The sequence below is a fragment of the Leucopleurus acutus genome (genome assembly GCF_964270905.1).
Source record: "Leucopleurus acutus genome assembly, chromosome: 4".
Lineage (NCBI taxonomy): Eukaryota > Metazoa > Chordata > Mammalia > Artiodactyla > Delphinidae > Leucopleurus > Leucopleurus acutus.
The window spans coordinates 36,714,817-36,738,875 of record NC_139146.1 but is presented as its reverse complement, the minus strand read 5'-3'; the positions used below and the strand labels follow the sequence as shown (position 1 = coordinate 36,738,875).

At 40.3% G+C, this 24,059-nt stretch overlaps 1 protein-coding gene across 1 annotated transcript in view; it reads left to right on the top strand.

The window, feature by feature from the left end:
• Positions 1 to 24,059, top strand: part of STK32B (serine/threonine kinase 32B) — a 354,328-nt gene that overhangs the window by 207,662 nt on the left and 122,607 nt on the right. Inside the window, exon 4 of the mRNA XM_082838226.1 lies at positions 17,429 to 17,602. Within this exon, the coding sequence (XP_082694352.1) occupies positions 17,429 to 17,602 (174 nt within the window). The remainder of the gene's footprint in view (positions 1 to 17,428; positions 17,603 to 24,059) is intronic.

Below are 24,059 nucleotides of genomic sequence, written 5' to 3'. Positions count from 1 at the left end.
TATGTTCAGCCTGTGTAGATACTACCAAATAGTTTTCCAAAGTGTTTGGCCAGTTTACTCTCCCATCAGTAGTGTATGAGAGTCAGGGCTGATACACAGCCAGCAACTCATGGTATTGTCCGTAGTTCTTATTTTAGCCACTTTGTTGAGTGTGATGAGAAACCACATTTTCATTTTGATTTGTACTTCTCTAATGACGCTGAACTCTTTGTATATTTTGTATATATACCAGTTGTATATCCCCCCTTTTGTTGAAGCACCTCTTCAAATCTCTTGCACATTTTTCTTTCACTTTAAATGGATGAACTTAATCTAATGAATAGGTATATTCATATGATTCATAATACAAAAGGGTATATAGTGAAAATTCCCTCTTCTAGTTCTGAAACCAGGCCATCTAGTGATCCTGCCCAGATCACAGTTGTCGGTCTTATAAATATAATTCCAGAGATCTTTTAAGTGTGTATAAATAACACATATATTTTGTGAAAATATATGTGTTATTTATAAAATGTTCTTCCACTTTTTACACAAATGGTTTAGTACACTAAACATGGTTGTGTATATTGCTATTTTGGTAACAGTTTCATTGAGATATAAATTCACATGCTATAAAAGTCACCCTTTTTAAATGCACAATTAAGTAGTTTTTAATTCATTCACAGAGTTGTATGACCATCACCACCATCTAATTTTAGGACATTTCCATCACCCCTCAAAGAAATCTTATACCCATTAGCAGTCAGTCTTTATTTCCTATACTCCCCAGTCCCTAGAAACTACTAATCTACTTTTTGTCTCTGTGGACTTGCCTATTCTGTAAAAATGGAATCCATGCAGTGTATGGCCTTTGTGACTAATTTCTTTCATTTAGCATAATACGTCGTTTCACCCATATTGTAACATGTATCAGTACTTCATTCCTTTTGATGGCTGATTAATCTTCCGTTGTGTAGATTTACTGCATTTAGTTTATCCATTCATCCGCTGATGAACGTTTTGGTTGTTTCAGTTTTTGCCTATCATAAATAATGCTACTATGAACATTCGTGCACAAGTTTCTGTATGGACGGACATATGTTTTCAGTTCTCTTGGGTATATATCTAAGAGTGGAAGTGCTGGGTTATATGGTTATTCTTTATTTAACATTTTGAAGAACTGCCAGACTGTTATTCCCAGTGGATATACCATTTTGCATTCCCAGCAGCAACGTATGAAGGTTCTCCATATCCTTGTCAATACGTGCTATTGTCCATCTTTTTTTGAGCTACTCTAAAGAGGGTGAAATTGTATCTTGTTGTGATTTCGATTTAAATGCCCCAATAACTAATGATGTTGAACGTCATTTCGTCTACTTATTGGCCATTTGTACATCTTCTTATAGGAGATATGTCTATTCAAATATTTTGCCCAGTTTCAAATTGGATTGTCTTTTTATTGTTGAGTTGAAAGAGTTCTTTATTCTAAATAAATGTTCTTTATAATATACATGATTTGCAAATAATTTCTATTCTGTGGGCTGTCTTTTCACTTTCTTGATAGTGTGCTTTGAAGTTTTTAATTTTGATGACATCCAATTTATCTATTTTGTTGCTGTTCTTGTTACTTGTGCTTTTGGTGTAATATCTAAGAAATCTTTGCCTAATTCAATAATCAAGCTATGGAGCTCTACACCTATGTTATTTTTCATGAGTTTTAAATTTTTAGCTTTACATTTAAGTCTGTGATCTATTTTGAGTTAATTTTTGTGTGTGGTGGCAGGTAAGGGTTCAGCCTCATTCTTTTGCATGCGGATATTCAGTTGTTCCAGCACCATTTGTTGAAAAGACCTCTTTCCCCTATTGAATTATCTTAGCATTCTTATCAAAATCAATTGATCATAAAAGTAAAGGTTTATTTCTGGACTCTCAGTTCTGTTACATTGATCTATGTGTCTCTCCTTATGCCAGTACTGTACTGTCTTGGTTACTATAACTTTGTAATAAGTTTGAAAATGTTAGAGTAAATCCCCTCACTTTGTTCTTCTTTTTAAAGATTGTTTTGGTTATTACGTGTTTTTTGTTTCCATGTAAATTTTAGTGTCAGCTTGCAATTTCTGCAAAAGCTGCAGTTGGAATATTGATAGGGATTGCGTTGAATTTGTAGATGAACTTGGGGAATATTGCTATTTAGTTTTTTGATCCATGAACATTTTCACTTCTTTATGTCTTATTTAATTTCTTTCACTGATGTTTTGTAGTATTCTATGTAAAAGTCTTGTACTTATTTTGTTAAGTTTATCCCTAAATGTTTTAATAATTTTTATTTTAAATGGAATTGTATTCTTAACTTCATTTTCAGGTTGTTTATTGCTAGTATATACAGAAATACATATGATTTTTTTTGGTCTATTGATTCTCCTTCCTGTGACCTTACTGAATGTATTTATTAGTTCTAAAAGTTTTTTTTAATAGATTTCTTAAAATTTGCTATATACAATATCAGGTAATTTTTGAAAGGAGATAGTTTTACTTCCTTTCTAATCTAGTTACCTTTTATTTCTTTTTCTTTCCTAATTGTCCTGACTAGAGCTTCCAGGACAACATTCAGTTGCAGTGGTGAGAGCTGATCATTGTCATATTCCTGATCTTAAGGAGAAAGCGTTCAGTCTTTCCCTATTAAGCCTGATTTGACTGTTTTTTTCATAAATGACCCTAATCAGGTTGAGGAATTTCCCTTCTCTTCCTAGTTTGTTGACTGTTTTTATCATGAAAGGGCACTAAATTTTGTCAAATTCTTCTTCTGCAGCTATTGACCTGATCATGTAGGTTTTGTCTTTTACTCCATTCATATGGTATTAACATTGATTTTTGTATATTAAGCCAACATTACAATTCTACCATAATTGTTATATATATAAAAACTTGTTATGTGTGTATATATATGTATATACCTATACATACATATATAAGAAGATATATTATAATTTATAATGTTATATATATAATGATATATATGTAACAAGATATATATATATGTGTGTGTGTGTATCTATCTATCTATATATCTGCCTGAATGACTGACTCTTTATCATTTTAAAATGTTTCTTTGTCTCTAGAAACAGTTTTTATCTTAAAGTTTATTTTGTCTGATGTGGTATAGTCATTACAGCTTTCTTTTGATTACTGTTTGTATGTTTATTTTACTTTAAGCCTAATTATTTCTTTGAATCTAAAATGTGTCTCTTGTAAATAGCATATAATTGGATCATTTTTTAAAAACAATACAATCTCTGCAATTTAATTGTATTGTTTAGAGTGTTTACGTTAATGTATTTTCGAGAAGGTGGTATTTTACATGTACCACTTTCCTATTTTTTTCTATATGTCTTATGTTTTTTCCCTTCTATTCCTCCACTACTGCTGTCCTTTGTGTAAAACAAATATTTTCTGGCATACTCTTTTAATTTCCTTGTTTCTTTTAACATATCTTTGAGTTATTTTCTTGTTGCCCTGAGGATAACAATTAATATTTTAAGTTAAAACAATCTCATTTGGATGTCGGTGTGTGTGTGTATGTTGGCAAGTTTTATTTTGATATAATTTCAAAATTACAAAAATTGCAAAAATATTACCAAGATACTTATATGCTTTAAACATATCCCCAGTTGTTAACATTATGCCCCATTTTTATTCCATGTGTTTTTTGAGAACTGAAGTTCTTGATTTTAATCAAATCCAATTTATCAATGCATTCTTTTTATCAGTGCTTTTAATATCCTGTTTAGAAGTCTCTTTCTATCCTAAAGTCATGAAGATCTTCTCCCATGTTTTTTTCTAGAAGTTTCAGTTTACATTACACATTGAGATCTACAATCCGTCTTAAATTGATAGATGTGTATGATATGTGGTCTTTGTCAGAATTCATTTTTCTCCACATAGATATACAACTGATGCAGAAACATTTACTGAAAAACTTTCCATTTGCCACTGGTAAAAATGTCCCTCTTCCTTCTAAAAAATAAATCAAGTGTATGATGTTAAGTAAGCTACACTCTCAAGGTGCCTGTTTGGACCTTAGTAAAATAGGTATAATTGTGTATTTCTCTGTAGTTACTGTAAGGATTATAAGAGTAAGGATGTGATACACTTTTATCACTCAGTATGTTTAACATCAGGATGTTAGCTTTATTCATTTAGCCACTCATTCTTATAACCACCTCCCCCTAAGGCCTCCTATGTGCTACCCACTGTGCTAGTTGCTTAGTTCACTTTACGTAATCCCACATAGAGAGGGACATGATTTCTGTTGTTTACTTACGTATCTAAAGCACCTAGACCAGTGTCCAACATATGGTTGGTGCTCAATACATGCTTGTTTAATAAATTATCTTGTGCATGTGAGCACAAGAAGAAATATGTAAATAGCCTCATTGCAGCATCACTTGTAACAAGGGAAAAGTAAAAACAATTGTGCTGAAATTTATCTCTCAGTAGGAAATAGATAAATAAACTTTATAAATATAAAATATATACATGGTAATATGCTACAGTATACTATATTAAAATGATTCAAATAATGTGTTATAAATGGGTCAATCATCATAGTTTCCAAATACATGAAACAAAATCTGATAGTGCTGAAAGGAGACATAGAAAAACCCACAATTATAGTTGGGGACTTCTTAGCAATTGATGGAACTTCTAGACAGGAAGTCAGCAAAGATATAAAAGAATGAACACCACCATAACCAAGAGTACCTAACTGACATTTACAGAACATTTCACCAAATAACACAGAAAGTACTTTTTTTTTTCAGGTTTCCATGGAATAGTCACAAAGATTTACCTGGCTCCTGGTTCATAAAACAAACCTCAACAAATTTTTTAAAATGAAATCATGACAGAGTATGTGCTATGACCATAATGGAACCAAACTAGACCTCAATAACAGAAGGACAACAGGAAAACCTCCAGATACTTGTGAATTAAACACAAATTTCTAATAATCCTTGGGTTAAAAAAGAAGCCTCAAAAGAAATAGAAATACATACAAGTGAATGAAAATGAAAACACAGCATATCAAAATTTGTAGGATTCAGCTAAAGCTGTGATGAGAGGGAAATTTATAGCTCTTAATGCTTACATTAGAAAAGGGGAAAGGTCTCAAATTAATCTAGTCTCTATCTCAAAAAACTAAAAAACAAAAAGAAAAATAAACCCGAATCAAACAAAAAGAAGGAAACAATAGAGTAGAATCAATGAAATTGAAAAGAGGAAAGCAATAGAAAAAAAATCAATTGGAACAACAAGCTGGTTCTTCAAAAATAATTGATAAAACTCTAGCAAGACTGAAAACTATAAACTGAGAGAAGATACAAATTAAGAAAATCAGGAATGAAACAAACTATCACTACAGGCTCTGCAGCCATTAAAAGGATAATAAAGAAATACTGTGAACAACTTTATACTCATAAATTTGACAACTTAGAAGAAATGGACCAATTCCTCAACATCCACAAACTACCAAAACTTAACCAAGAAAAAATTAACTTAATTCTATCTTTTTTATATAAATTGAATTTATAATTTAAAAGCTCCTGAAAAATGGAGTTCCATGTCCAGATACTTTCACAGGAGACTTATAACAAATATTTAAAGAATTAAATTTAAAGAATTTTATATAGTCTCTTCCAGGAAACAGAAGAGAAGTGAACACTTCCCAATTCAATTTGTGAACTTGTATTACCCTGATACCAAAGGCAGATAAAGACAGTGCATTGTCTTTTCATTTTGTTTGTGGTTTCCTTTGCTGTGCAAAAGCTTTTGAGTTTAATTAGGTCCCATTTGTTTATTTTTGTTTTTATTTCCATTACTCTGGGAGACAGATCAAAAATGATATTGCTGCAATTTATGTCAAAGAGTGTTCTGCCTTATGTTTTCCTTTTAAGAGTTTTATAGTATCCAGTCTTACGTTTAGGCCTTTAATCCATTTTATTTTTGTGTATGGTGTTAACAAATGTCCTAGTTTCATTTTTTTACCTGCAGCTGTCCAGATTTCCCAGAACCATTTATTGAACAGACTGTTTTCTCCATTGTATAGTCTTGCCTCCTTTGTCGTAGATTAATTGACCATAGGTGCATGGGTTTATTTCTGGGCTTTCTATCCTGTTCCACTGATCTATATTTCTGTTTTTTTGTGCCAGTACCATACTGTTTTTTTTTTCTTTTTTAAATGGCATGATTGTTTATATGAAAAATCACTCATAATCTGAAAAATAACGACTAGAACAAATGAATTTAGCAAAGTTACAGTTTCCAAGTTTTTTTTAATTAATTAATTAACTTTTTTAACATCTTTATTGGAGTATAATTGCTTTACAATGGTGTGTCAGCCTCTGCTTTATAACAAAGTGAATCAGTTATACATATACATATGTTACCATATCTCTTCCATCTTGCATCTCCCTCCCTCCCACCCTCCCTATCCCACCCCTCTAGGTGGTCACAAAGCAATGAGCTGATCTCCCTGTGCTATGCAGCTGCTTCCCACTAGCTATCTATTTTACGTTTGGTAGTGTATATATGTCCATGCCACTCTCACACTGTATCACAGCTTACCCTTCCGCCTCCCCATATCCTCAAGTCCATTCTCTAGTAGATCTGTGCCTTTATTCCCATCTTGCCCCTAGGTTCTTCATGACTTTTTTTTTTTCTTAGATTCCATATATATGTGTTAGCATATGGTATTTGTCTTTCTCTTTCTGACTTACTTCACTCTGTATGATGGACTCTAGGTCCATCCACCTCACTACAAATAACTCAATTTCGTTTCTTTTTATGGCTGAGTAATATTCCATTGTATATATGTGCCACATCTTCTTTATCCATTCATCCAATGATGGACAGTTAGGTTGCTTCCATCTCCTGGATATTGTAAATAGAGCTGCAATGAACATTGTGGTACATGACTCTTTTTGAATTATGGTTTTCTCAGGGTATATGCCCAGTAGTGGGATTGCTGGGTCATATGGTAATTCTATTTGTAGTTTTTTAAGGAACCTCCATACTGTTCTCCATAGTGGCTGTACCAATTCACATTCCCAACAGCAGTGCAAGAGTGTTCCCTTTTCTCCACACCCTCTCCAGCATTTATTGTTTCTAGATTTTTTGATGATGGCCATTCTGACCGGTGTGAGATGATATCTCATTGTAGTTTTGGTTTGCATTTCTCTAATGATTAATGATGTTGAGCATTCTTTCCTGTGTTTGTTGGCAATCTGTATACCTTCTTTGGAGAAATATCTATTTAGGTCTTCTGCCCATTTTTGGATTGGGTTGTTTGTTTTTTTTTGTTATTGAGCTGCATGAGCTGCTTGTAAATTTTTGAGATTAAGCCTTTGTCAGTTGCTTCATTTGCAAATATTTTCTCCCATTCTGAGGGTTGTCTTTTGGTCTTGTTTATGGTTTCCTTTGCTGTGCAAAAGCTTTTAAGTTTCAATAGGTTCCATTTGTTTATTTTTGTTTTTATTTTCGTTTCTCTAGGAGATGGGTCAAAAAGGATCTTAGAGGAAAACATAGGCAGAACACTCTATGACATAAATCACAGCAAGATCCTTTTTGACCCACCTCCATACTGTTTTGATTACTGTAGCTTTGTAGTATAGTCTGAAGTCAGGGAGCCTGATTCCTCCAGCTCCATTTTGCTTTCGGGGATTTCCCTGGTGGTGCAGTGGTTAAGAATCCACCTGCCAATGCAGGGGACACGGTTTTGAGCCCTACTCCAGGAAGATCCCACATGCCATGGAGTAGCTAAGCCCATGTGCCACAGCTGCTGAGCCTGCACTCTATAGAGCCCATGAGCTACAACTACTGAGCTCATGTGCCACAACTACTGAAGCCCATGCACTTAGAGCCCATGATCCGCAACAAGAGAAGCCACCACAATGAGAAGCCCATGCACTGCAACAAAGAGTAGCCCCTGCTCCCCGCAACTAGAGAAACCCCGCATGCAGCGACGAAGACCCAACACAGCCAAAAATAAATAAATAAATGTATTAAAAAAAAAAAGATTGCTTTGGCTATTCGAGGTCTTTTGTGTCTCCATACAAATTTTAAGATTTTTTGATCTAGTTCTGTGAGAAATGCCATTGGTAATTTGATAGGGATTGTACTGAATCTGTAGATTACCTTGGGTAGAATAGTCATTTTAACAATATTGATTCTTCCAATCCAAGAACATGGTATATCTTTCCAACTGTTTGTGTTGTCTTCAATTTCTTTCATCAGCATCTTATAGTTTTTGGAGTACAGGTCTTTTGTCTCCTTAGTTAAATTTATTCCTAGTTATTTTGTTCTTCTTGATGTGATGGTAAATGGGGTTGTTTCTTTAATTTCTCTTTCTGATCTTTCTTTGTTAGTGTATAGAAATGCAACAGATTTCTGTGTATTAATTTTGTATCCTGCAACTTTACCAAATTCATTGGTGAGCTCCAATAGTTTTCTGGTAGCATCTTTAGGACTCTCTATGTATAGTATCATGTCATCTGCAGACAGTGACAGTTTTACTTCTTCTTTTCCAATTTGGATTCCTTTTATTTCTTTTTTTTCTCTCTGATTGCTGTGGCTAAGACTTCCAAAACTATGTTGAATAAAAATGACAAAAGTGGAAATCCTTGTCTTGTTCTTGATCTTAGAGGAAATCCTTTCAGCTTTTCACCATTGAGTATGATGTTAGCTGTAGGTTTGTCATATATCTTTATTATGTTGAGATATGTTCCCTCTATGCCCACTGTCTGGAGAGTTTCTATCATAAATGGGTATTGAATTTTGTCAAAAGGTTTTTCTGCCTCTATTGAGATGAACAAATGGTTTTTATTCTTCAATATGTTGATGTGGTGTATCACACTGATTGATTTGCAGACAACCCACAGAATGGGAGAAAATATTTGCAAACAATGCGACCAACAAGGGATTAGTCTCCAAAATTTACAACCAGCTCACGTGGCTCAATATCCAAAAACCAAGCAACCCAATCAAAAAATTGGCAGAAAACCTGAACAGACATTTTTCCAAAGAAGATATACAGATGGCCAAGGGGCACATGAAAAGATGCTCAACATCGCTAATTATTAGAGAAATGCAAATCAAAACTACAATGAGATATCACCTCATACCAGTCAGAATGGCCATCATTAAAATGTCTACAAAAAATAAATGCTGAAGAGGGTGTGGAGAAAAGGGAACCCTCCTACATTGTTGATGGGAATGTAAACTGATACAGCCACTATGGAGAATAATATGGAGGTTCCTCAAAAACTAAAAATAGAGCTACCATATGATCCAGCAATCCCACTCCTGAGCATATATATAGAGAAAAACATGGTTCAAAAGGATACATGCACTCCAGTATTCATTGCAGCACTGTTTACAATAGCCAAGACATGGAAGCAACCTAAATGTCCACCAAGATGTGGTACATACATACAATGGAATATTACTCAGCCATTAAAAAGAATGAAATAATGCCATTTGCAGCAGCATGGATGGACCTGGATATTATCATACTAAGTGAAGTAAGTCAGACAAAGGCAAATACCATATGATATCACTTATATGAGGAATCTAAAAAAATGTGATGATACAAGTGACCTTATTTACAAAAGAAAAACAGACTCACAGACTTAGAGGGTGAATTTATGGTTACCGGGGGGAAGGGTGGAAGGGAGGGATAGATTGGCAGTTTGGGGTTGACATGTACACACTGCTATATTTAAAACAGATAACCAACAAAGACCTACTGTATAAATAAATAATTTTTTAAAAGACAGTGCAGTGAAAGAAAACTACAGACCAGTATCTGTCATGAATATTGGAATGTGCATAGGAAACACTCCACAAGTGTGAGTTACCATTATTTGCTTCCTATTTCTTACTCCATGCCTCCTCTTTGTAAAGAATGCAAATTATACATTTCTTTTGGAATTTAGCCCAAGGGGAGATGTTTGGCTCCATCTCATTCAATCAGACAGTGAGAGTGGGTTGTCTGTTATGCATTGCCTTTGTTGCTCTGTCCTGTGAAGGAGGTTGAACCATGCTCACAATCAGTTTGTCCATGGGAACAAAACATTCGCCTCTCCCTTGTTCCACATTTTTCCTCTCCATCGCATCCATCAGTCTTACTTCGTTAGACACCACAAAACTTTTAGAAGTAAGCAGAAGCGAGCACAGATTTAATCTATAAATTAAACCATTAAGCCACAAGAACAGTATCCTGCACTGACACAAAGAGATGACACTTGAGGGTCTGCAAATCCCACTGTGTAGCTGGCAGGTGGGGAGGGCCATGGACTTGTGTCTTGCCTTTGCATCATCCCACAATTTCTCCTGCCCTAAACTACCTTGGCCCGGGGAGCTGGATGGCATTTGAGAGTCTCCCCTTCATGGCACTTGGCTTACAGACAGAAGATGGAAACGAACCAGTAATCTCCTGGGACAGAGACAGAGCCAGAATCAGCCTAGTGTGAGAACAGTGAGGGCTAATGTGTTTGAATGGCTTGATGACTTTTGTGGCTGAAGTCAAATTAAAAATTTTTAAAACAGCTTATTACTGTGAATGTTATTAAAGGCATACGTATCAAGCACAGTTCAGGTTTGATAAGCTTCTTTTTATTTGTCTGACATGAGCTAATGGAAGGCCCAGCATCCCATTATTGGATTTCTTAGTCTAGAGGGTATTTCTAGCTCTTCTCTTGCTGGATATTAAGTCTCTGAGAATCGCTGGAAGTGAGCATGGTGGGTGAGCTCCCTCTCTATCTGCTCCCCCTCGAAGATCAAATTAGACAGAAAATGGTCTTAGGAGACGCTCGGCTCCTCGTCCCTGTGGGTGGACAGATTAAGGACAGAGGAGATGAATGTTGGAGACACGTGGCTTGTCCTGCTGCCAGGGCTTCCAGAATCACCATCCCACGGAGTCCTCTCTGGGCAGTTGACTCCTTTTGCCTCAGGAAAAGTAGAGAAAGGCATTTGTTTCCTGTGGTCAGGTGGCATTGCGCTGCTGGAAGACTAAGAAGGTTTAGGATTTCCTGCAGAAGGTCCCTTTCCTTTCCATGCCTCCCCAGCCATTAATAACACGCGGTTGGTTGAAGAGACCAGGTACTGGGCAAGGTGAGATGAAGTGAGAGGGAGCGCTGGAGATGCTCTAACTGGACATTCGAGGCAGATCATTCTTTGTCATGGGGCCATCCTGTTCATTGTAGGATGTTTAGCAGCATCCTTGGCCTCTAATCACTAGATGCCAGCAGCATCCCTTCCAGTGTGACAACCAAAATGTCTCCGGATATCATCAGATGTCCCCACTGGAACCCTGGTTGGAAACCACTGCTCTAAACTGGCAAGGGGATGATGGATAAGAGTAGAGAGGTGGGATTAGGGAGCATTGTGAGGGAGCAGGCAGGGATGAGAGAGTGACAACAATGAGTGTCTTTGGGACTGTTAAGTCCATGGCCAAGTGCAAAAAATAGAAATGCAGCAATGGATCATCAGGGAGCACTTGTCCTGGCACAGGACATCAAACTCCAGACCCCTTGTGATTGTCACAAACTCAGGTGACCTATTGGGGCAACTCCTCCCACTGAATCCCAGCTTCTGGCACAGGGCTGGATGCGTAGTAGAAGCCTACTGGGTGTTTGTTGGTGTGTGCATGAGCTCATATTTGTGAAGTAGTCCCTGAGGCCATTCACCAGCATCTCTTTTATTAAGAAAGCTCACCTGTGAGCATGACGCCCAGACCACTTTGCTGTTGCCCCATGTAGCACTGCTTTAACGGAATTGGACTTGGATGCATTCAGTCTATCTTGAGGAACATCATACAAAAATCCCGTTAAACTTGCAACTCTGTTCAGAGCTATTTTAGATAGCTCACTGATCACCACCTTACAAAATGTCGTCTTTATAAGAATCCAGTGGGAGAGATTTCTCTCTGGCTTCTGCACCAGCAATAAACAATGAAACATAAAAATAAACAATTGATTTGTTTTTTCACTTTGACCCTTGAATCATGAAGCTGGTCATGATTCTCACTTTGCTCTGGTTGCTGGGAAGGTTAGAAATGCATTGATGGCCTACTTCAGGCAAGCAGGCAAGTTCTTTGGGCATGGATTGGGGTGTTTTTGCCTGCATCCATTTTCTCATATTCCTTTATTATTCTTTGACTTGGTCTGTGGCTTACTTATTTTTAATTGTATTATGTTATATGTATTTTGCAAGTCACTTTTAGTCCGTTTTGGAATAAGGTAGGAAATTAATACATTTTTTTAAAAACCCAAAGGATGTTGGATTCTTCATGTTGGCCTATGTCAATGTCCAGGTCAGGACTGATGCCATCCCAGCTCCTGACCTTCTTTGATCTTGCATATTGAGCCTAATTATCCAGATTTCTCCATGGTCAGCATTACTGCAATCAAGTGCAGGTTTTTCATTTGTGATCTCCATCATTTCCATGACAATATGCAACGGCATCATGAGAACATAATTATAATTCCAGTCCAATAAGAAGCAAAAGAGGCAATGGCACAGAGCTGTGGAATGGCACAGAACTACAGAGAGATCAATGCAAGGTCATTCTCTGTTCTCCGATAATAACATTGAGTCTCCTGGAGAATGTAGGGTCTGTGGCCCAGGGTGACGATGGATCTGCAGCGAGAAAAATCCATAATCTGAGTTATTGCCTAAATTATCGCTATCTTTGCATTTGGGATTTTCTCTTTAGAATTCATTCTGGTCTGCAAGTTTCTCCCCTGAAAATTCATGTTGCTCCTCCAAAAAGTTCTGATGGAATACTGAATGAGATTCCCTTTGACAGTTTAGCTGTAGATTGAGGGTGCAAGAACTCACTGGTCATTAACACAGCGTTTCAATAGTCCATCAACTATTAGAATACAAACTGAGCGTCTGTAGGAGCGTATTACAGCTGATTCCTGTCATTTCTTTCTGAGCATCTAAACCCTTATCTCCAGTAGCAAATACGTGGAAAGATGCATCAGATGACTCTTTCAATTCCAAGTGACAGAAACACAGTGTTAAGTAGCTTAAATCAAAAAGTACAGTCATTGCCCATGTAAATAGGAAGTTCAGGGACAGACCGCTCTTCCGCCCAGGCTGGAGCCCTCACCTCCAGCAGGGCCTCTCTCTGTTTTCAGCCCTTCAGCCCTGCTTGACTCTCTGCAGCTTCACTCTACAGATGGGTCTTATCTTCATTTTGGGCCACAGGATCTAGACAGCCTCAGTTACAGCTTCTAGCCGAGCACACCTAGAGCAAGTTCCTCATCCACACACTGACCCCAGGAGCACTCTGAGGGGGCCTGATGAACCAACACCAGTGGCCAGAGGATGCGCATAAACTTTCTAGTCATGTTGTCATCTTTTGTTGAGAGGGGGGAGCAGGAATCATCAGACAGCTCCAGCAGATGTGCCTTAAGTGAGGGGGGAGAGTCCCAGGTGAATCGTAAGTGGGGGAATGGAGGGCGTTTTGACACCAGACTTGTTACAAGCAGATGATGTCTCTTGTACACTTCTTTTTTTTTTTTTTTAAAAGAAGATGTTGGGGGTAGGAGTTTATTAATTAATTTATTTATTTTTGCTGTGTTGGGTCTTCGTTTCTGTGCGAGGGCTTTCTCTAGTTGAGGCGAGCGGGAGCCGGTTTTCATCGCGGTGCGCGGGCCTTTCACTATGGCGGCCTCTCTTGTCGTGGAGCACAGGCTCCAGACGCACAGGCTCAGTAGTTGTGGCTCACGGGCCCAGTTGCTCCGCGGCATGTGGGATCCTCCCAGACCAGGGCTCGAACCCGTGTCCCCTGCGTTGGCAGGCAGATTCGCAACCACTGCGCCACCAGGGAAGCCCCACTCTTCTTGAACATAGACAAAACAAAATCACTTCATCATACAAAGCCAGTATTACCATGATACCAAAACAGGGTCAGGACAAAGGTAGGAAAATATAGGCCAGTGTCACTTGGAACGTTTGATGCAAAAATCCTAAATGAATAAACCTGAACCCAGTAAAAAAAAAAAAATATATATATATATATGTGTATATATATATATATATACACACATATATATAGTATATGTTATATATAATATACTTATATATATTTATTATACATTATTATATTATATATATTATATGTTATAAATTAAAGTATATATTATAAATATATACTTATATATTTATTTATTATTATATATGTTATATATAATACACAGATACACATATATATGTATATAGATATACATATATATATGTGTGTTTATCAAGTAAGGTTTAGACTAGAAATGCAAAGACAGTTTAATGTAAAAAAGAATAAAATAAAACCTTTGAACCCATCCGATAAAAATTCTTAGCAGTCTAGAAAGCAACTTTCTTAACTGGATAAATGATATCCATCAAATATCTACAGCAAACAATTTACTTAATGGAGAAACAGTTTACTAAATTCCAGAACAAGATAAAAATGCCCAGCATCACCTCTTATAATCAATGTTTTACTGGAGGTCCTGGGTAGTAAAATAAAACAAGAAAAAGTAAACAGCATAAGGATCGCAAGAGTATAAACATGGGAGTTTTTTGTAGAATACATAATCATCTTCATATAATAAGTGGAAAAAATATATGAAAGGTATTAGAACTAATAACTAAGAAGTCAGCCAAGCTGCTAGATTTAAGATAAACATAAGCAATTCCGGAGTGTATTTTCCCCTAGCAATGACCATTTAGTGCACCTTACTTTAAAAGATTATCTTCACAATAGCAATAAAATTTATCTTAAAATATCAGAATCCTCTGCTCAGTGTTATGTGGCAGCCTGGAAGGGAAGGGAGTCTGGGGGAGAATGGGTACATGTCTATGTATGGCTGAGTCGCTCTGCTGTGCACCTGAAACTATCACAACGTTGTTAATCAGCTATACTCCAATATAGAATAAAAAGTTAAAGTCATAAAAAAATGCATACCTGCCAGGCCCGTAAGTAGAAAATTATAAAATTTAATTGACAAACATAAAAAGAAGACCAGAATAAATAGATATTTCATGTTCATGGAAAGGTTGGAAAGTTCCAGCATCGTAAAAATGCTAATTCTCTTTAATTTGTAAATTAAACATAATTCCAACAAAAGTCAGAGTTTTTCAAGAAACCAGATACATGTATTCTAAAATTGCCATGAAAGAGAAAGGGTTAATACAGATGGCTATGACCGTGTTGAAAGACAGATTGAAGCGTGGCTTTTACAGAGTTCGCTAAAGAGGCCCGTGGTTACCTGCTCCATGCTCCAGTGTGTCAAGTGCATCTTTGTTTGATTCTCTCCATCCTCGCATGGGCCCAGATAGTCCACCCAGAAAAAATAGTGTCTGGAAAAGGCCAGTGCCTCCAGGCTGGGAGCCTACCTTGGGCAAGGCTCCTGGGCAAGCTTTATTTTTTAACCTCTTCTCGAGCATCCAGCTCCTGCAATGCATCAATTGAAGCAGTGATCACGCACCACACAGCTCATACTTGTCCTGAACCCAATATAAAGTCCAGCTGGTGCCCTCCAGGCGGCCCTGGACACCCCCACAGGCCCCTGGACCACCTCTTTCCTGCCTGGGCAGGCAGCCACTGCTCCAGCCCTGAAGTGAGCCTGAAAGAGAATGGAAGAGGCTGGTCTGCATCATCACCCTTGGGTTGTCAGTGGCTAAGATGCTGAAACTGGGGGCATGGGAGGTGCTGTCCCCAAGACCCTACTGAGTCCTGGACTCCCAGCACCAGAAGGTTCATGCTGTCCATCTGTCTGGGTCACAGTCCCTGTGTGTCCCAGACCCAGGGTACCCTTCATCTGCAAAGACCTTTCCACCCACCTCAGGTGCTGGAGAGCTGACTTCCTCCCTCCACATGGCCACTGCACCCCAGAGAGATTTCTAGAGCCCCTGTCCCCCTGCATGACCACTGACTGTTGACTCAGCCCTTCTCTCCTAGGGGACTGTGTGCCCCTTCAGAGTGAGGACAATTGCTTTGTCCCAGTGGACCCAGCACACCGCCTAATGCCTGTCACAGGACAGGTACTCTGTAAACATCTTGTAAATTTACAGTTAGGGGTCACAATATATCACCCCCCTCCTCCTTGCTTTGATCCCGACCCGTATAAACAGCAGGTGAGACATACAAGGAGAACTGTGACACTCGGGCAGCCATTTCTTCTGTCTCTGGATCCCAGTCTCTGTAATACAGGGCGGGTGGGACTAGATGGCATTTAAGGTTCCTTCCACCCCTGGAATCCCTCATCCCGTAAGCACATGGTCTGTCCCCTCTCCTGTGGCCGAGTCGGGCTCCCTCCTCAGGGCTGCATGCCCAGGTCAGGGAAACACAGCAAGTACATGTTACAGCAGCATCTCAGCAGTGTGTGGTTGTAAGAGCTCGATGGGAGTGGGGGGTCTGTCTTGTTTTCACCCTGACGGTGGCTCACTGAGGCCCTTCTTCCCTCTTCTGTCGAATGAGGGGAATGGCCTGGCTGGCCCAGGTCTAATAGTCGAGGATCTGAGACACAGATCTAAGCCTCCAAGACAGCATTCTGTCATTCTGTGATGCCCTCATTACAGTTCATGGTTCTGTATGGAACGTGACGACATTTTATGACGTGATTCTAGTTTACAATTGTTTAACGCCGTTCTCAGGGTTTTTATGTTGGTGCTTCAGCCCTTAAAAGGCCTAAGTGCAACTCCTGTTGCTTTGGGGGAAAAATACACTCAAAACCTTAGTGGCTCAAAATACAACCATCTCATTATCTCATGTTCTATAAGTTGACTGGGCTTATCGGGGCGGCTCTTCTGCTCCATGTGATGTCAGCTGGGACTGCAGCAGAATATTCAGATTCCCAAGGTGGCTCACTCTCACGGCTACTGGTTGGCGCTGGCTGTCACTGAGTGCTCAGCTGGGGCTCTTGAACAGAGCGCCTTGGTTTTCCTTCTCGTGGCCTCTCCATAGGGCTTAGGCTCTGGCCGGATTCTGAGAAGCAACGTGAGTAGAAACCGCCAGTTGCCTTAAAGCCTGGATGTGTCTTACCAGAGCATCACTGCCTTCAAGGGCTGCAGAAACAAGATCCTTGTGGGGAGCGGCATGTGTGGGGAGGACAGGGGAATGAGTGGAGAAGGGGCTGCACCTTTGGAGACCAGCTACTTAAGTCCCGACAACATCTAATTAAAACATATGCTAAAAACAAAGTAACCTGTTGGAGTCCAGTATTGGTTCAAGTGCCATTTGTCAGCCAGAGGACTGGTGCTCTGTCATAGAACACTGTAACTTGGGCAGCATCGGTGCCTCTCTCTGAGCCTCAGTTTGCTCTTCTGTAAAATGGGGGCATCGGTCTTGAGGGCATTGGAGTCGTCTCCATCCCTAACTTTCTCTGCCCCTCGGTGCTCCTAGGTACTCCTTCCAGGACGAGGAGGACATGTTCATGGTGGTGGACCTGCTGCTGGGAGGGGATCTACGTTATCACCTGCAGCAGAATGTACATTTCACAGAGGGGGCCGTGAAGCTCTACATCTGCGAGCTGGCCCTGGCCCTGGAGTATCTGCAGAGGTATCACATCATCCACAGGTAACCAGGCTGCTGGAGGGGTGCTGGGGGGAGGGTGTGCTGGGAGGAGTCTGCAGCCATCGAGAGTATCTTCTCACTGACATTCTTGAGAAGTGGCAGCACGTGGAGATCCTAAAAAGCAGAACAGCTTTATTGCTTTCACCTTCTCTACCTGCTCCCTTGTCACGTGCATCGAGGTGGAACTCCCACTCCCCCCACAGTGGGAACTCCCACTGCTCCCACTGCCTGTGTAACCTCCTCTCTTGGTACCCCACTGCTTAGACACGTGGCTGGTGGTCGGCCTTTGCTTCTCCATTCTGGTGTGTCTTTGGGAGGCTGGAATGTTCTGTCCCTCTAGCGTCAGGTTAGAAGAGTCACAGTGGCACGAGATGGGAATGTGAGGGATTCTCCTCTATTCCTTTCCTTACTTTGAAATCAGTGCTGTGTATCATGGAGGATTTCTTCCTCTTGGGAAGCTTCAGTGCTGGCTCTGGGCTTTGGATATAAGCTCTGAGTTTCTGCTGCTTCCTCAGGGCCTTTGCTTCTCCCTGCCTGTGCACAGCACCACCACATCCAACCTGGTGAGCAAGGCAAGTTTGACTGCAGAGGCAGGAGGCCAGCGAGAGGCTTCAGAAAGCAATGGTTTGGGCTTCCCTGGTGGCGTAGTGGTTGAGTCCACCTGCCGATGCAGGGGACACGGGTTCGTGCCCCGGTCTGGGAAGATCCCACATGCCACGGAGCGGCTGGGCCCGTGAGCCATGGCCGCTGAGCCTGCGCGTCCGGAGCCTGTGCTCCGCAACGGGAGAGGCCACAACAGTGAGAGGCCCACGTACCGCAAAAAAAAAAAAAAGAAAGCAATGGTTTCATTAATAAAGTCCTATCTCTGACCACAGAGGAGGGGGCCAGCGTGAGTAGCTCCAAATCTGTTCACCCATCGTCTTGCACTGTGCCTAGTGGATGTTCTTCTAACTTATACAGTTTTGGAGGACTTGGGAAAGACAAGAACTTGAGCTTGAGAGTAAAGACGGTGGATGAAGCACACACACATGCACACACACACTTACAGTTTCTCCTTTCTAAAATCTCCATAAATTGACAGTAAGGAGGGTTTGAAAAATGGCAAATTCACAAGGATGGGGAAAACTAAAGAGGAGACTACAGCAAAACATGGTGGGGAGGGGGATTAGAAAGAAGATGTAGAGTAGTAAATGGCTTAGGACGCCAGAAACTGAATTTTGAGTTGTCCCTGGGAAGAACCATGAATTGACAGGCACTAAAGAATCCCCCGCAAGGCTCAGGAATGGGGAGTCATCAGTATAGATGGAAGGCGGAAGAGGGGGTCAAAGAGAGGCTAAAATGAGGTTCATTGTTTGAAAGCCTTTTAAGATGTATTGAGAACCCCCAATCTGCTTACCCATCCTGAATAACTGGATGGCTGTCCCTTCCTCTTCCAAGCAGGAGGCTGAAGGTTTGTTCCCTCAGGAGAGTAAAATAGAGAGTGTCTGGACTGAAAGACATCAAGCCTCTTGAGTTGGGATATGGTACTGAAAATAGCACCACTACGTAGACACATCCATACCAGATGCTCAGATAACACACGCTCCCCACTTCCAGCTGGGCTCAGGCCTTCCTCCTCCTGAATGGACACCTGAATGATTTCAGTGGGGGTTTGGCTGAGCCAAGAGGAAAGAGATTTAGACATCGGAAGTTCCCCAAGACCCTTGGAGTGTAGTTCAGGGTCAGCAAGACCTGCTCTTTTGTTATAAGCTCCCAACTAAGTTAGTGACAACTAACATCCAGAGAAATCTTCTAACATGAAGAGTGAGAGCCACGCAGTCAAATGGAAAAAGAAAAAAAGCTTGGAATAAACAGAGACTCTGCCAGGAGAAGACACTATCAAAAGAGCTATGATCAGTATTTTCAGCAGGATGAAAAGATTTTTGCAATCGTAAAATAAGAAGTACTATGTGTATTTAAAATTCAAAGGACAAACATCAGATCAGAGCTCTTATAAATTAAAAATATGAATGTAGAAATGAAAAATTCAAAAGATAAAGGTGTTAGAAGATAAAGCTTGAAGATATCCTGTGCACAGTAGAATAAAAAGACAAAAAGAAAATATAAGAAAATTAGAGGACCAGTACAGTAAGTTCAGTATCAGAGAGAGAGAGAAAGGAAGGAAGGAAGGGAGGGAGGGAAGAAAGAAAAGTGAGAAAACATAAACATAGGGGAAGAAATCATCAATGAAGTAAAGAAAATCTCCTGGACCTGAAATATATGAATTTCCAGACTGAAGGGTCCACCAAGGATACAGTGACTAGAAACAGACATACATCAAAACAAACTTTGGATCCAATAAGCTTGCACTATAGAACAATAGTTTGGGATTATCAAACACCAGAAGGCAGTGGAAACATGCTTATCGATCAAATGTGAGATGTACGTTTTCACAAGTTCAAGGTCTCAAAAAATATACTTCTCATATACCTTTTCTAAAGTAGCTGTTAGAAAATGACATGGACTCCACTAAAATGAATGACTAAATCAAGGGGGAAGAAATGGAATACGGAAAGCTGGAGCTCCAGCAAAGAAGACAGAGGCAAAGGAAATCTTCCGGATGATGGGTGGGTCAAGGATGTCAGCTGTGCCTGCGGTGTAGACCATGACCAGTTCTGATTGGAGTCGGATCAGAAGTCCCTGGGAGAGACTTCTTCAGGAAGAGCGAGCTGATAGAATTCCTAAGACATCTGGCTGCCTTGAGATATTTATTTATGTGGCAAAGAATCTAAAGTTGAATAAATGAGAAGTTCAGGGAAAAAACTCAGCAATAAATAGAAGATAATTTTTAACTCCAGGGAATGAAAGTGTTGGACAGGACATTGCATATCATACAATTTACTACATGAATCATCTCTGCGTAGCATGCTTAATCATAATCACCTAACCCCTAAAAATTGACCTAACCAAAAATACAATAATACCCCATTAGGGGAAGTGAGGAAATGGGAAGATGAGTGTGTCTTGTGGGGACACATGAAGGAAAGACTGCTACATACTCATCTTCCATAGTGGGAAGCCAGCAGATAGAGCCGGAAATTGAAAAGTCAAGGAGTCCTGTACATCAGTCATTTCAAGATAAGGAGCTAAATACCAAAATTATAGCCTGGGTGAGATAAATGGACGGAGAGGGAGAAATCAAGGAGAAAGTGATAGGGATTGTCGCTATATTGTAACAAAACTTTCAGCACAATTTGATTCTTGGAACTATTCCTCTGTATCATTTTGACACAAATAGTAACAAACGTAACAAAATGCAAATGAAGACGAGGAAGGAGGGGGAGGAGAGGTAGAAAGAGGAGGAAGGGGGAAGGAGGAGGAAGTGTAGTAGTTCCAGTCGTAACAGTAGTAGTAGTAATAGTAGCAGCAGCAGCCCTGGTCGAACAGGAGTAAAGGGACTGTTCAGTGTGATGCAGAGTATTTACTGAGGTCCACTGTTCATTCACACAGTCATTGACTAGCTTTTGCCCGCAGGCATTCCGGCTGTGGAATCTGGGTTTATAAGCACTGTGCTATATTTGTTAAGGAAGGTCACCCTATACCAGAGTAGCCTCTGTGGGCTGGCTGGGCTTCTTTGAAGGCAATGAAAGGAGCAAGTTCTTTACCAACCTATTGTACAAGTGTCATTCACCCATTATCACAGTCCTTCCTCCGCTAGTGTGTAACAGATGATCTATTTGCCTACATCCCCCCACACACTGAGTCATGTGGACCTTGGTGAGACAGATGCCAACATCCCAGAGCAGAGCTGACGGTAGACCAGGCGGAAAATGGAGCTGTCACATAAGAGCATGGTGGTTCGGAACCATTTCATTGTATTTCAACAAATGTTTTTATGTTGCTCTATGTGGGGTCATCTGCCCTCAGATTCCAGATCTACCTGAGAGAAAAGGAGCTATCCAACGATGTAAGGAAATTTTTAACAATCCACTAAAAGTAAATGGAATTACCTTACCATTTCTACACTTACAGACTTGACAGAAATTTGAGTCAGGGTTTTTTTCCCCCTCCCATATGGTAAATGGAATTACCTTACCATTTCTAAACTTACAGACTTGGCAGAAATTTGAGTCAGGGTTTTTTTCCCCCCTCCCATATGGTTCAATAAATCTCTTTTTCATTGTGTATGTATGTACAGACTTGAAATTATGTGTGTCTGTACACATTGTGCATAGGGATATAAGATAATGTTGTGCAGTGTTTCGTATTCATTCAACAGCTGAATATGTAAGTCCCCTACTGCATATGTACAAGGCACTGTCAATGCCATATTTTATACAGACTGATGAATGTTGCTTCTTTCCAAGTAGCCACACTTGCAAGTGGCAGAATCATTCCACAAATGCAAGCCTGAGTTGAATTGCCAAGAATTTCTATCTTCCATCTTGGTGGACTTGGACATGTGACTTAGCTTTATGGACTTCCATTTCCTAATCTGTAAAATGGGCCTGATGACACCTACTTCACAAATTCCATGAGATGCAAATTCCATGAGAAAATGTTCATAAAGGATTTAACTGTGCCTGGGGGCTTTTAGGTGCCTCATTCCTCTTTCTTTCATCTGAGGGAATTGATTTTGAAACCAGGTGTTCATTTATACTTAGTGGTGACAGATCTCCATCCTTTGAGGATGATGTAGATCTGTAGAAAATAAAAGGTATTTCAGAGTATAACCCAGTGAGCTTGAAAGTGCATAAGCAGGAAAACACCATTGTGGGTTCCAAATAAATCATTGTCTTAAAACAATTAGAAGTTTTACTTTTTAGAGCACTTGAGTTGGCCCTTCGTTCTTTCAAAACACTCTGGGCCAAGAAGTGTGCCAGCCCCGGGAAGAAAATGATGGGTGGGAGCCTTTGCCTGCACCTGCACAGATTCCCTGGGCGGAAGAGACAACCACTCTAGGGGCCAAATTACTGCAGTCCGAGGGGGAGAGGGGACCCAGGACAGGACACCACACAGTGGCGGGCGGAACCTCTGAGGAGGGCACCGAACCCAGACTGAGGTGGGGGGCAGAGCAGGGGACACAGAGGAGGCTGGCAAGGCTTCCTCTGGGACACACAAATATGATTTGTGGGACAAATAGACATTAGCCCAGAGAAGAGGAACGCTGGAGGCACTGGGCAGACAGGCTCCTACTGAGAGGCCTGGGTGGGCAGAGCCTGAGCTGGTCACCTCGGCAGGGAGCATTTCCTGAGGCTCCGGCTGGTGTCAGTCATTGATGGGTTGAAGCTTGGGAGTGATGTGGTCCAACTGGTAATCGAGAATGACGTTCACCGAAGGCACCTCCCCGGGGTGCTCTTCAGCCAGAGCTGGTTACTGGACTAGCTACCCAGAAGGGCCAGGTCATGCAGAAGAGCAGATGACTAACAACAGTGACAGTGAATCAAGTTTGTTAAGCTCCTGTGTGTCAGCACTACTTTAAACTATATATATACACACACACACACACACACACACACACACACACACACACACGCATGTGCTTGTGTGTGTTTACATATGTGTGTGCATATATATGCATATGTGTGTATATTCATATACATACAAATATCTCATTTAATTCTCACATCAATCAAATGGGCTAGGTACTAGGATTATCCTAATTTTTCAGAGCAATTGGGTGATTTGCACTCTGGCACACAGCTGGCAGGTCATGGAATCAGGTTTCAAACCAAGACACTCTGACCCCAGATCCCATGCTGATGAGCACATGCTATCCTGGCTTTCTGCATTGAACTGTTTATAAAACCCTTATATGAGTGAGGGTGCTTGCACATCTGAACATAAAAATATGCATGGATGGATCTCATCGACTCCTCCCAAGCGCCCCTGAGGAAGGCTCTTCCAGCAGTGCCCATGAAGCAAGGGAGGATTCTGGTGGTGACGCCCCTAGCCTGAGGTCACCCCTGACTCACTGCCCGGCACAGAGGAAGTGCTCCATAACTACATATTGAATCAATGAAGAAATACTAAAGAAAGAAATGAAAGACACGCCTTACTTGAAAATACAAGTTCAAATTCAATAAGTCACTACCCAAATCTTGCAGTGCTTCCTGTAACTTTTCTGCCCAAATATCCCTTGATATCTGAGGAGTCAGCCTTTTGAAAATTTCTGGTGGGGCCCAAAGTAGCCATGCACAAGCATGAAATTCCTTTGAAATCTCATGTTTGATGTTAAAAATTTCTCCAAGTTCCACTGCAATATGTAATCATAATTCTTTTGATACATAAAGTAGTGCTTTGAAGAACTACATTTCATCAGAAAAATAAAGGAAATGAACAATAAAGGCTTCTTGGAGTCTCCTTGGTCAGTGGCAGGTGCTGTTGCATTATCTATCAATTTGGGAGAAATGAGCAGATTTGAAGAGAGCTCATGGTTCAGGTGAGGTTCACGACACCAGTAATTCTCTCCCTTGTCTTT